Below are 14,377 nucleotides of genomic sequence, written 5' to 3'. Positions count from 1 at the left end.
GTCTTGCCAGCTTCAGAGCAGCCTCCTGGTGTGTGCCGACCCTGGCAGCTCCTTGGAGGTGACCTCCCAGTGGCAGGTTGCGTGGCCATCATTCCCAGAGGCTCCATGCCTCAATGACACTGCCGGAAACGCCGTCCAGGGATAAACAAATCCTCCAGAAAGCTTTCCTCCCAGGGACTTAAGAGCTTCATACCTCATTATTTTTTAAATTAATGCACACTGTTGAGAGAGCCACCGTTTTGAGATGCCCTCCTGCTTTCCTTGCTGCCTGGGCAGTATCCACCTCTCCCAATGGATCTGCAGGCCTTAAAAAACTGTGGGCCCTCTGAATTGGCCTGCAGCCTCAGCGACCCACCCACCTTGCCGAATAGGATGGTAAGCATGGAGCCTACCAATCAGGAGGCCACCCCCCCAGAAGATTGCTCTGGAGTGCGCAATGCAGGCCCTTGTGGAATTAGGATCCAGAAATGGTCCTGAACCCAGGAAAAAAGACCAATCATCACAGAGTCTGCCCATAGTCTCTGATGTAACGTAGGAAACACAGCAGGAGAAGTCCCCCACTTTTCTCTCAAACAGTGCTATAGGATGCTTTAAATGCTCCTGAGAGGGCAGGTAAGGCCTTGGTTTTATGTCTCACCTAAAATACAGCACTTCGCTCCCTCAGCACTCTGGGGTATCCAAGTGCCAGGTAGGATTTTGTGGTCAAGGCTCTGGAGCGTAACTTGAATCCACAACCTTCTGACTCAGAGCCACTCATGAGCCACAGCTGACACCTATTGATGTATTTTAAAAGCTACATAGATTCAGTGTTTAAAGGGTTAACCAGAATGCTGAATGAGATCTAATTAAGTGGCAAAATACAAGTAGTGTAGTTATTTAAATTCTACCGCAATCAAAACAGGTACAAGAATAAGTGAAAGGATACTAAGCTATACAAAAAAACAAGTGCAAAAATATCTAAATGGAACCTTACAGAAAAATACATACAATCTGAGTCACAACGCTTGGGATGCTGTTACAGTAACTTTAATAAATTAAACAGCAGAACACCTTTTGACCACAGAAAACTTGGAAAATGGGTAAGTGCTATGTAGCAGCAGGAACTGATCAAACAGGAATAACAAACGTTAAGGTGCTGATTATATAGAGTAAGGCCGCCATCTTCTGGCCTCTTGTTAGTAATACACTACTTTGCACCAAACAAATCAGACACTGAGGGTTAGTATTAGTTATCTATCGGCTGGCGTTTGCTGCAGTTCTAGGGTTTCTCCACCATGCTTACTGTTTCACATAAACTCACCCTGAATCTGTAAAAGGAAACTAACACAAACGTCAACTGCACCGGGACACATCCCCACTTCCGCAGAGTCAAGGACATCCTTCTGGATTTGCAGAAAAAAAGTCATCAGGAGACATAGGACAAAATCGTCCATGTCCACTGGCGTCAGGTGTACTCAGCGGTGTGAGTGAACAACATGGCGAGGCGACCAAAATTTGGTTTCACAACAGCATCAAACCAGTTTGTGATTGTTTGTTCAGCCCATTAATAGTGGGCCGTGTTTCCCACCATCAAATATCGGGAACCCCATTGTAATGTATCTGCATATCATTATAGGGCTAGCCCGCTGGAATCATCCCCCCTCGCTGGAATCATCCCCCCAACGCTGGATCGTCCGCCCATGTCAGCGTGATTGCATCCGACACCTTTCACAACTGCACATAACTGACATGCAGCTGGTGACCTGCACTTCACTCGGGACTTTGAGGTTTGTTTGACTACCTTGCTTCGAGCAGCACTCACAGTCATCAACACCAGGCTTCACGGACAGGACCACTGCACTTTTAGGCGGGCAGGTCTCTACCTACCAGACCAGCCATAAGACGGGGGTGGCTTTTCACCAGCTGCAGGGCTAGGGCTTGCTTGGGGAAGGGGGTGAAATGGCCTCAGGCAAGGGAAGAGGTTGCCGGGCGAGGGCTGTACTGGGGAAGGGGCTAGCCCAGGGTGTGTGTGAGGGCACATGTTGATCTGTATAAGTGGCCTCAAAGTGGTGAGGGCTGAGGAGGCAGTCTCCAGAGGGGATGAGGCCAGATGGAGATGTGAGGGTGGGCGTGTGAGAGAGTGAGTGGTGATGTCCCTTGAGCTGGCAGTGAGTGAGATGCCAGTAAATGTGTGATGGGCTTGTGAGTGTGTGAATTTAGAGTGAGTTGGTTGCCATACCCTGGCTGCATGGATGAAATCATTCATTCTCTATCTGCATTGGATGGCCAACCTCTTCTGTGCAGCATTGGCACTGATCGCCACTGCCATCGCCTACCAAGCCAGAGTAATAATGTAGTTGCCCTTCCTGCAGCCAAAGCAAGGTAGAGGACATCAGGGCGGTCCTCCATGGCGTCCAAAAGATGCTCGAGGGATGCATTACTAAATCTGAGAGCTGCAGTCTTCTTGCCTTGCGGGGCCATGTCTTACTTGCAGCAGTCCTGGGCTGGAAGCATTGAGAGGTGTGCGCGCGGCTACACTTTAAATGTGGCGCCCGGTATGATGAAGCAGTGAGGTGATGGCGTGGTGTGAAAATCAGTGACTGCCCACCATGGAAATGGCATGTTTCCTGGGATTGCATAATTTATGCAACGGGTTTGGGATGATACGTTGTGAGAAGCTGATATTGCAGCCGGCGGATAAAACGCTCTTTTTCCCACCCGCTACCTCAGTTAGTGTAAATCTGGGATGATTCCGCCCACAGTGTACAGAAATTAATAGGAATTTTTGCCATTTTGACCTCATCATAGATTGGACAAAATTTCAGAACCTGGAGTGAGTGAGGGGGGCAGGGCGAGTTGGGTGGGACTGGGCGCTGTGACATTGATACATTTAGATGTTCAATTCACATTCATTCCGTACAGGCTGTTTGCGATTAAACTGTAACTTCTTTACAAAATGTTTCTCCTTTCAAACTGAATTCAATTATCCTATGACCACTCATATTTAAATGTTAGATTATGAACTAAGTCTGTCCTAATTACTCAATACTAAATGGACTATGGTCCATCATCCTGTACCAGAATTATATCCTGTGCATAATCAAGATATAACTGCTTTCCAACTGAGTATGTCTACGTAGATTAGTACGCAGACAGTCACTTTGCATTGGCAAGAGGACAGTGTGTTATTTATCAGGTACCCCTTCCCTCAGGTTTAAACTTAAGGAGTAGTAATGATCTAAAAAAAAGGACGTATTGCTCAACTAGCTAAGCAGGTAGATGCACTTAAAACATGTGGCTTGATGGCAATATGGAAAAGTGTTTCATCTGTGTAGATTTTGGCGAGAGTAGTCCCTACTGTTTCCTGTGAGCTGCCCCAAGACACATCACCTTCAGTCCTTGTCTTATCACCAGGACAGCCCAGCTAGGAGGGTGATTGAACAATAATATCTCCATTAACAGTAAAACAAAATGACAGTGTTACTAAAGCATCAATCAAAGATTCTGCTGCACTTAATACTTTACCCTGCTTATTAATAGGATTACCTTGAACATAAAATACTTCCTCTGAACATTCTTTCCCCTTTAATCGTGTAAAGGAATGTTCATTTTGGTATGAAGCACCCAGTATAAACATTGACAAGCGTTGGTGTGGTCAATCTGTACACGTCTGGTTTTCAGCCATACTTTCCCATCACACTCACCATTCTCCAGGAAATTATAAGATATTTGAACTTTACAAAAACTCCATATACTCATAAAGAACAGTGAAAACCTGGTTGAAAGGTAAAAGGGAACTGTGCTCTAAAATAGGGAAATTTCAGCACCAGCCACCCAGCAGACATTACCATGTGGGGGGAGGGGCAGTTACCATGAAACGAGGGCATAGTCACCAGCTTCCTGCCCTGGTCTGGCCAACTGTAATTTTAAATTATTAGTGATCATGAGCACCCACCCAAAATGGACACACCTCCATTTAAACATGCAGATTGGGTCCCCATGGCACCACAGGGAGGGACTGGTCTCAGCAAGGGGCGCAGCAGTAGCCTCCCCACCATGCCAAAGCTATGGGCAAGTTGTTGCTTGGGCTTAGGGATTCCCCTGCCTCAGGATTCCCTCCCCATAGTTCCCTGCCAGAACCCCATTCTTGATCAATCCCCTTATTGCCAAGATCTGTTTCCTCAGGTCTTTGGTGGTGCCCCACCCCCCCAACACCCCCTGATTTTAAAGGGTGGGCAGCTGTTGCCCTACAATTCCAGTCCATTTTGGATGAGATGTCAGCCATTAGCATGCCAGTGTGGCTCAGCCAATGAAAGAGGCAATCGACAGGCCTCAGCCATGTTCACTGGACATAAATCAACTCCCATGGGTGGAATTACCACCACCCCCCACCCACCCAGCGGGAAGTTTTGAGGCAGGGGGAATCGGGCTGGAGGGTGTGGGGTGGAGATCCTGCCCCCTTCCTGAATCCCCCTGATCAAGCTCTGAGCGGGAAGGGTCGAGGGGAGATGGTGGCACAGTGGTGATGTCACTGGATGAGCAATCCAGAGGCCCAGGCTAGTGCTTAGGGACATGGGTTCAAATCCCACCGTGGCAGATGCTGGAAATTACATTCAATTAATAACTCTGGAATTAAAAGCTAGTCTCGGTAATGGTGACCATGAAACCAGTGTCGTAAAAACTCATCTGGTTCACTAATGCCCTATAAGGAAGGAAATCTGCCATCATTAACTGGCCTGGCCTATATGTGACTCCAGACCCACAGCAAAATGCTTGACTGTTAAACGTCCTCTCCTAGCAAGCCACTCAGTTGTATCAATCGCTACCGAAATGTCAATAAGGAATAAAACCAGGTGGGCCATCCAGCATCGACCAAGGCACTGGAAATGACAATCGACTCTGCAAAGTCCTCTGGGGGCTTATGCCAAAATTGGGAGAGCTGCCTCACAGACTAGTCAAGCAACAGCTGACATAGTCATCCTCACGGAATCATACCTTACAAACGATGCCCCAGGCACCATCATCACCATCCCTAGGTATGTCCTGTCCCACTAGCAGGACGGATCCAGCAGAGTGGTTTACAGTCGGGAGGGAGTTGCCAAGGAAGTCCTCAACATCGACTCCTGACCCCATGAAGTCTCATAGCATCAGGTCAAATATGAGCAAGAAAACCTCCTGCTGACTACCATGTACCGCTCTCCCTCAGCTGATGAATCAGTGCTCCTCCATTTTGAACGCAATGTGATTGGGGGATTTCAATGTCCATCACCAAAGTGGTTCAGTAGCACCATCAGCACCATCACCGACTGAGCTGGTCGAGTCCTGAAGGTCATAGCTGCTAGACTGGGTCTGCAGCAGGTGGAGAGGGAAAAAAACCTACTTGACCTCATCCCCACCAATCTACCTGTCACAAATGCATCTGTCCATGAGAGTAGCAGTGAAAGTGACTATTGTCCAGTCCTTGTGAAGATGAAGCCCCATCATCACATTGAGAATACCCTCCATTGTGCTCTGTGGCACTACTACTGTGCTAAATAGGACAGATTTCAAACAGATCTAGCAACTCAATACTGGGCATCCACGAGGCACTGTGGGCCCTCAGCACCAGCAGAATTATACTCAAACAATCCGTAGCCTCATGGCCCAGCATATCCCCCATTCTACCATTACCACCAAGCCAGGGAATCAACCCTGGTTCATGCCAGGAGCAGCAGCAGGCATACCTAAAAATGAGGTGCCAATCTAGTGAAGCTACAACACGGGACTACTTGTGTGGCAAACAGCATAAGCATCATACGATAGACAGGGTAAAGCAATACCATGACCAATGGACCAGACCTAAGCTCTGCAGTCCTGCCACTTTCAGTTGTGAATGGTGGCAGACAATTAAACAACTCACTGGAGGACAAGGCTCCACAAATATCCTCATCCTCATTGATGGGGGAGCCCAGCACATCTGTGCAAAAGACAAGGCTGAAACATTTGCAGCCATCTTCAGCCAGAAGTGCCGAGTGGATGACCCATTTGGCCTCCTCTCGAAGTCCCCAGCAACACAGATGCCAGTCTTCAACCAATTTCATTCATTCCACGTGATATCAAAAATCAGCTGAAGGCACTGGATACTGCAAAGGCTATGGCCACTGATAACATTCCAGCAATAGGACTGAAGACTTGTGCTCCAGAACTAGCCGTGCCCCAATCCAGGAGACCTATAATGCAGGCTTCTCCTCGGCACTGTCATACCTAGCACAAAGGAAGATGGTTGTGGTTGTTGAAGGTCAGTCATCTCAGTCCCAGGACATCACTGCAGGAGTTCCCCAGGGTAGTGCCCTAGGCCCAACTATCTTCATCTGCTTCATCATTGGCCTTCCTTTCATCATAAGGTCAGAAGTGGGGATGTTTGCTGATGAATGCACAATGTTCAGCACCATTTGCAACTCCTCAAATACTGAAACAGACCATGTCCAAATGCAGCAAAACCTGGACAATATCCAGGCTTGGGCTGATATATGGCAGATAACATTTGTGTTACACAATTGCCATGCAATGACCATCTCCAACAAAAGAGATTCTAACCATCTCCTCTTGACATTTAACGGCATTTCCATCGCTAAGTCCCCTACTATCAACATTTTGGGGTTGCCATTGACCAGAAACTGAACTAGACCAGCCAAATAAATACTGTGGCTGCAAGAGCAGGTCAGAGGCTGGAAACTCGGTGGACAGTAACTCACCTCCTGCTTCCCATCACATCCAACATCTACAAGGCACAAGTCAGGAGTGTGATGGAATACTCTCCTCTTGCCTGGATGAGTGCAGTTCCCACAACACTCAAGAAGCTTGACACCATCTAGGACAAACCAATCCACTTGACTGGCACCCCATCCCCTACCTTGAACAATCATTCCTTCCACCACCGACGCACAGTAGCAGCAGTGTGTACCACCTGCAAGATACACTGCAGCAACCTACCAAGGCTCCTTGACAGCACCTTCCAAACCATAACATTTACCACCTAGAAGGACAAGGACAGCCGACACATGAGAACACCACCTCCTGCAAGATTCCTTCCAAGCCATACATGACTTGGAAATATATCACCAATCCTTCACTGTCGCTGGGTCAAAATCCTGGAACTCCCACCCTAACAGCACTGTGGGATTACCTACACCATATGTAATGCAGTGGTTCAAGAAGGCAGCTCAGCACCACCTTCTCAAGGACAATTGGGGATGGGCAATATATTCTGGCCCAGCCAGTGAAGCCCATATCTTGTGAAAGCATAAATTTAAAAAAGGTCAATTGAGGCACTTAAGTAGCCACTTAAGGACCACTTACAGACCACATCCCATGGCCACTAGTATTCTACCAGCAGCGGACAGGGGACTCACCATCCAGGAAAACCACCCAGGAAAATCTGTCGCCCGCAGCCTAGTTGTGGGGGTAGAGGTTGTCCTTCATTCTCAGGCACTCTGTGCCCGATCGAGGGACCCAGCACTGGGAGGGAGGACGTTCCCACAGAAAGCCAAACTCCTCCCCTTGCTTTTGATCCTCTTACCCGTCCCTCCCTGCTACTCCCACCCAACATGCACTCGCCTCGCTAAGGATCCAGCGATGAGCCCTCCTGTAGGCCCGAGGCTCCCAGTGGAGAGCTGTTGGCCTCTGATTGGCTGGTATGTCTTGGGGGTGGGTTTTCCACCCTGCTGAGGATGTAATTCAGCGGCAGGCCAGCACTACCCAGGTAAGTGCCCAATTGCCCTGAAATAGCATTAAACCTCCCGAAGAAAGCAACATGCCATTCCCACGGATTTTCCAGCCAGTGGGAGAGCTCCCCGTCGCCAACATTAAATTTCACCCAATATGTGAGTTTTACTCCATGAAACCCAGATTCTATTGCCCAAGCTGTTAAGAGGAATACTGATCTTAAAAACAATTTGTGATATTAACAGATACAATTTTGGAAGGTTTTGACCGCAGTTAGAAAATATTCAAAAACTGATCGCGACATGAAGAATAACAGTCAGATTAATGTTCAAATTAATAATATTCTCTATTTTACAATCAAACACCAAATTCCAATGTTGAACAACCATTGATACTTACATCACTGTACAGATCAGCATTAGCCTTGGCCTTAAGTAGATGTGGCACTTCGAGAGGCGATGTGTACTGGGTTTTGGTCTTTTCATATTGTGCCCGATAATTCAACTGTAAGTAAAAAAACAGAGGCAAAGGCTTAACATTTGTGTTAACTAAATTGCATACAGAACAGGGCATGCTAAACATATGAAAAATGTTGGTGGTAAATTTTCTCTTTGTGCCTTCTTCCTACTGAAAATCTTTGCTAAAGGTGAAAGTCAATCTGTGCTTAAACAATATTTTTGCAATGCCTCTGAAAAATCTTCAGTTAAAGAGAATGGTTTTAAAACAATCACTGCACCCCACAGCTGGAAGTGCTAGCCGAGGTAATTCATGGGACCCCCACCTCCTCGTATTAATTCAGGTACTTTCAAGACTTACATTGCTTAGTTGCTTCGCATTAATTCTTGCTTGCACTATCTCGGGAGTGTCTGTTACTGATGAGTACTTCAACTTCTTCACATGCTGCCTGTAGTACATCTAAAAGCACAAGCAAATATCCAAAAAAACATGCAGGTGAGAAAAGTCATTTGAAACAGTAACAATATAAATATCAGAAAATAATTTAATGAAAATTAATGAAAATACTCTGTAACCCGACTATTACTTTGTCACAACAAAACGTGAGTTATGGCATCATAGAATTATATAACATAGATGCAGGCCATTTGGCCCATCAGACCTGTGGTGGTTCTCTGAAATATCTACCTATTTAGTCCTATCCCCCTTTCTTTACATTTACCTTTCCTAAATATTTATTCTTTAAATATCTATTATTGATTCTGTGTCTTCCTCTATTCCTGATAGAATATTTCATAGCCTAAGGATGCTTTGGATTTAAAAAAAAATCTCCCAATCTCTTCACTCAAGTTTAATTTTTGTTCTCCAGTTAATGCATCACTCTCCAATGGGAGTAGTTTTACTGAATTCACTCTATAAGAGATCCTTACAATTTTTAACATCGCTATGATTTCCTCTTGACCTTCTGTTCAGAATGATTTCTCTAATCTCTTCCTATAGCTAAAGTCTCCCTTGCCTGCTATCGGGAGTAGTAAGTCTGCTCTACACCTATTCAATGGTCTTGACATCCTACCCAAAGTAAGGTGCCCAAGGCTTGATTTTTTGGGCGGGGGTGGAGGGGGTCTTATTTTAAGCTTTAGCAGTTAGATGCTAATTGTGATCGAACAACTTGAATAAATTTAACCCTAACACTTTGCTTCTGTATTCTATGCTCCTGTTTATGAAACGTAACATCTTATATTTCTGCAGCTTTACCAACTTGCCCTGCCACATTCAAAACAATTTTTGACAATAAATCAAGGAGAAGTCCCAAGGTCTATTGGGTTTTCAGAAACTAGTACACTGCACATTTGCAGTCTCACCATTGGAGATCAGTTAAAAATTAAGAAGGCCCCTTTTAGGTCAATATATTGTTTGTTCTTTATTTTATATCTTAGCGTGTTTCTTGATCCAACAGGATGTCCCCAATTTAATGAATAAATATAAGAGCAACAATGGCTGGGCCACAATCCATTCTGAAGGAAAATTAACAAGGTGACTTTGCAATAGTCCACCTCTTCCGTTTGGAAGTTAAGAACATTGAAGACAACTAAAAATACATTACATGCCAATGGCATATCACTCACTACGTTAAGCACATTCACAGTGATGCTCTCCCACTCCCACATTCCTGTGGCTTTGCTATCTTTACTACATCTGCATTCATCATTAAATACAAAGCTTCTTAATCCAAAAATATCCTACTGTTATCCGTATAAAGATATTGTTGCTACAGTAAAGGAAAAAACACAAATTATCCAGCAAGTTTAGTTCTTCAGAAGGAAAATGGTTAAATTATGAAATTCTTTGCCACAAATCAAAAAAGTAAAGAAATAAGACTTGCATTTATATCACAACCTTCACACCTTCTGGTTCTTCATAGCCAAAGAAATATTTTTGAAGTATAGTCATTACTGTAATTGAAGGAAACGCAGCAACCAATTTGCACACAGCAAATTCCCACAAAGTGAATTGCGATAACTGACCAGATAATCTGGCTTAGTGATGTTAGTTAAGTGATAAGTGTTGGTTGGGATATCAGGAGAACTCCCTCGACCTTTGAATGGTGTCATGGGATCTTTCACATCCACTTGAGCAGACATATGAGGCTTAGTTTAACATCTCATCAGAAAGACAATACATTGGACAGTGCAGCATTCCCATACTGCACTGAAGTAGTAAAATATTTTTTTTTTAATCAATCTAAACTCTTAATTTATTCTGGGGGTTTTTAATTAGCATTTATTTAAGTATTAAATAGATAATAAATATTTATTTAAATATTTACACAACTATAAACCTCATACCCAGTTTAAAGATTACTGCAATTCTGGGTGCAGCATTGAGCCGTACAGAATAGGAGGTCGCATGTTCAAACAATAGTTTGTTAGCCTGTGATGCCCCTCATGGCTGATGTGATCTGATGAAAATAAGTGCCTAGTCTCATGCATGAAGAGCAGCCACCTGGGGAGATGGAAAAGGAGATGAAACCATTCCCCAGCAGGATAAAGAGGGGAAAACTAGAGGAAGAATTATTCAAGTGTCTTACATCTTTCAGTGGGACGAGTTTCTTCAGTGTCTCATACGAAGGTGCAGTCTCAGCTGAATAAAAGCAAAGCATTTTGTCCCCCTCCAAAGCAGCTTTATACTTCCTCTAAAACAAAACAAAAATATTCCAAAGTCAGTATTTTGACAGTAGAGGCTAATTCTTACAAAGTCAACAGGTAAAATTACTGGAATTTTCAAAACTAAAAAATGTATTCACCTTGAGAGTCAGCTATCTGTCAGGGGTGTGAGCTTGACTATTAATGCATCAACGCATACCAATATATATTCAGTGAAGCACTAGTCTGTTTCTAAGTTTATTTGGTCTCAGTCAAGTGAGCTACTGTTCACTCGCATATTACATACTAAAAGGGTCCAGACAGAGCCATAGCTGTGTAATGCAGCTCAGTCACCTGAATGTCATCAAATGTTCATAGTCCAATGGTAGATAATATCAACAAGACACTTTATCTCTCAATCCTTCAATCTCATTGGTGCACTGTCATTCATCAAGATCCTGGATGTCCTGTCGCTCTTGCTGTAACATGATCAGCTCACACTTGCAATAATTTTGTGGGCAAAAACCATTGAAACTCTAAATGTGCATGAACAAGTCTAACTAACCACACACACCTCAATATTTCCCAGTCCAGCAAAACTTCGGCCATTGCATTCCTTCTTCTTTTAGAATTTATGTTTAAGGTGAATTCAGATGCTTTTATGGTTTAAAGGGAATTTCTGGGGTAAATTTCTCCTGTTTTGTATTTTTATGTTTCTTCCCTTGGTCTTCCAGGCCAGGCATGCAGCTGATCACTGATCAGTCACCAAGAAATGCAGGAAACTGTCCAGGAATGGTTCTTCCTTTTGACTTTCCCACCCCACTTCTGGAAGACATCCCAGTCACAAATGAGAGCCATTCCATTTAACGCAATGCGCAGAATTTAATGATTTCCTTTTTGGCACGTTTGGTGGCAAAGGGGCATTTAATCAGGTGGGGACCCTGCCATATTCCTGTTCCACCCTGATTCTGTTCATGGCAGGAAGGCCCATGAATGGCCTTCCCATCCAGCCACCAACTGAGGTCCTTAAGTGGGAAATCAGGGCTTCATCCTATTACCACTGGTATTAACCCAGCAACTGGTGTGAGGTTCGCCACGAGAGGAGCACAGCAAGCAGGCCTGCACAGGATTGTTTGTGGACTTCGGGGTGAACAAGGGGTACAGGGATCCCTCGTTCAAAGGCAGTCAGGGCCTGAACAAGAGCCCCGGCTTAATGAAGGTGGGGGGGGTGGGGGGGGAGGGGAATGGGTGCCGCTGACAGCCACCCCCTGACCTTTGATGCCAATCACCCTCCCCTCCTTGCCCACAACCCCCATTCCATAAGCACTCTCCTGCCATCAATCACTTATGGCTTTAGGACCCAGCGATGATACTAGCCCTCAGGGGGGTGTCGTACCAGCAGCAGCCACTCCCTCCCTTTGGGTCATTGATCCCAGAGCAGGTCCACTGCTGTCCTGTTAAGTGTCTTAAGGGTGGCACTTAATATGGCAGGCTATCCCTAAAAGACGCAACACAGGGCTCTGGCCAGCTCACCAGCTGACAGGCGACACCCCCGTCACCCCCATGAAATACTGTCCAATATTTCCAATTGGTTACTGTGCAAAAACTGGGCTCCAGCATGAATCCATCCCAGGTCTGTTGCATTGGGAAAATTTTGTGTTATTGTTTATAACATATGTATCAAAAAACTCTCACATTCTTGTTAGTAATGTGGGCTTCTGACATTTATAATTACGGGGACAAATTTGTTGAAAAAATAACAGTGAGTGATTGACTTATTATTAGCGCAGATCAGCCAGCAATTTATGGCAAGGAAGAGACAGCCCATAAATTGTGAAATGCCACCAGTTGCTGGACAATTTCCACCGTGCCACTGTTAACTTTGTGAAAACAATATCTGGCACTTAACCTTCCATTAAGCATCATGAAATTGCTGTATTAGCTATTAATCGCCCATTATACTCGTCACCGAAAGTCAATCCTGATAATTAATAATATAAGTACCCTTTTAACCATGTGATAATTATTGCTAATTGCTAATCAACCTCTCTGACCCAGAACAATTAAACGATTATTTGAAATAACAACAAATATAACAATCACAATTAAAAGTGTAGGCTCTCATTCCTGCATGTAGTGAATTGATTCGACTGTATGTAATTGAGGATTTGAGAGGCAGGCGGGTAGTAATTGAGGTTGGCAAGGAATGGCAAAATCAGGAGTTGGAGCTGATGCAGGATAAGAGGGAGGAACTTGAGAGTTATAGGATCACGTGATAATTTTTAAGGAAGTGTAGTGTGGTCGTTTAATTTTGCCACAGCGCTCTCACAGTACTGTTGTGCTTTTGTACATTTATTTTTGTGGACACTTGGCACATATAACATTAATGTGGTTGCTTAGGTCAAGACATTCTGTCTTCAATGAGCAGAAGGAGAGGCACAAGATGAGATAAGTAGAAGACCCAGAGGAGCAGCAAAGGGGGAGAAATAGCCAAAGCAATTTGGAAGCAGCACAAGTAAGATTTTGACTATTTTTTGAATTGTTGTATTTATTATGTTGTTATTTTATAAATATTAGACTTGAGTTTGCAGTATAAATAATGACGAAGCTCACTATTATTAGGAAGAAAATTGGACTGCAACTACTGGCAACCATACATGGACAGTGAGGATAGGAACATAGGTCTGGATTTTCATCCACGAGGTGGGTAGCAGCAGCTGGGAAGATTTCCAGCTCGGCCCAACCACCTCAGGAGGAAGTGCCTGCAAAGGCTGAATCTTCATTGCTGGGCAGGGTGTGGGGTGGGCTGCAGGGGGTAGTGGTAGTGGTGCTGGTGGTGGTGGGTCCGGGCTGCAGTCAGGCCAGTCGACACAGGAAGTAGTTTGGAGGCAGCCACGGGAGTTTCTGGGTGCAGAGGTGGGCTGTTTAAAAGGCCCACCTCATTGTTGTGGGACTCTGTCTCATCTAAAATAAAAACACAAAGGCCCTCCAACCCCCACCCCTCACACTCCAAACACTCCCCCTGCCCCATCTACGACATCTCATGCTCCCCATCCACCCGCCATGGCTCCTCATGCCCACCATGCCAAGCTCTGCCCTGCCATCCACCCCATGAAGGGCCATGGGGGGGTGTGTGGAAGGGCAGGGCTTGACATGGGGGGAGGGCATGAGTAGGACATTCTGAGCTTACCTTTTAAAAGGCCCTCTCATGCAGGCTAGAGTTCAGGACTGGTCTGAGGGGTCGTGAACCATGGCTATTTTAAAACCTGCCCTGACTCCATGAAAATTGCAAAGGAGTAGGAGATGCCCATATCCACAATGCAGCCGGCCAGGTCAGGAATGCCAGGTTCAGGTATTTGACAGGCACCGGCCCACACCCTTTAAAGGCACTCCCGAAAATCAGACAGCCCAGGAATGGGGTCGGGAATCCCGGAATTGAATCTGCCTGCCATTTTTAAAGGGTTCCCATGTCATCCCGACTTGGTGAAAATCCAGGCCATAGTAACAGAGGAATAGGAATCAATTAAACAGGGAAATCAGGGAATTGTTATCCGAAGTGGCCTGGTCCACCAGGAAGTCTCTATAACAGTATCTCG

At 45.1% G+C, this 14,377-nt stretch overlaps 1 protein-coding gene across 2 annotated transcripts in view; it reads right to left on the bottom strand.

Annotated features, from left to right (window-relative positions):
- Positions 1-14,377, bottom strand: part of LOC121289921 (nebulin-related anchoring protein) — a 116,551-nt gene that overhangs the window by 68,410 nt on the left and 33,764 nt on the right. For both annotated transcript variants that reach the window (XM_041209899.1, XM_041209900.1), the window contains 3 exons: positions 10,727-10,831; positions 8,500-8,598; positions 8,083-8,187 (listed from right to left, as the gene is read on the bottom strand). In XM_041209899.1, the coding sequence (XP_041065833.1) occupies positions 8,083-8,187; positions 8,500-8,598; positions 10,727-10,831 (309 nt within the window). The remainder of the gene's footprint in view (positions 1-8,082; positions 8,188-8,499; positions 8,599-10,726; positions 10,832-14,377) is intronic.

The sequence above is a fragment of the Carcharodon carcharias genome, chromosome 17, assembly GCF_017639515.1.
Source record: "Carcharodon carcharias isolate sCarCar2 chromosome 17, sCarCar2.pri, whole genome shotgun sequence".
In the NCBI taxonomy this organism is placed as follows: domain Eukaryota; kingdom Metazoa; phylum Chordata; class Chondrichthyes; order Lamniformes; family Lamnidae; genus Carcharodon; species Carcharodon carcharias.
Note: the sequence above shows the minus strand (reverse complement) of the source record. Positions and strands in the feature narration are given on the sequence as shown.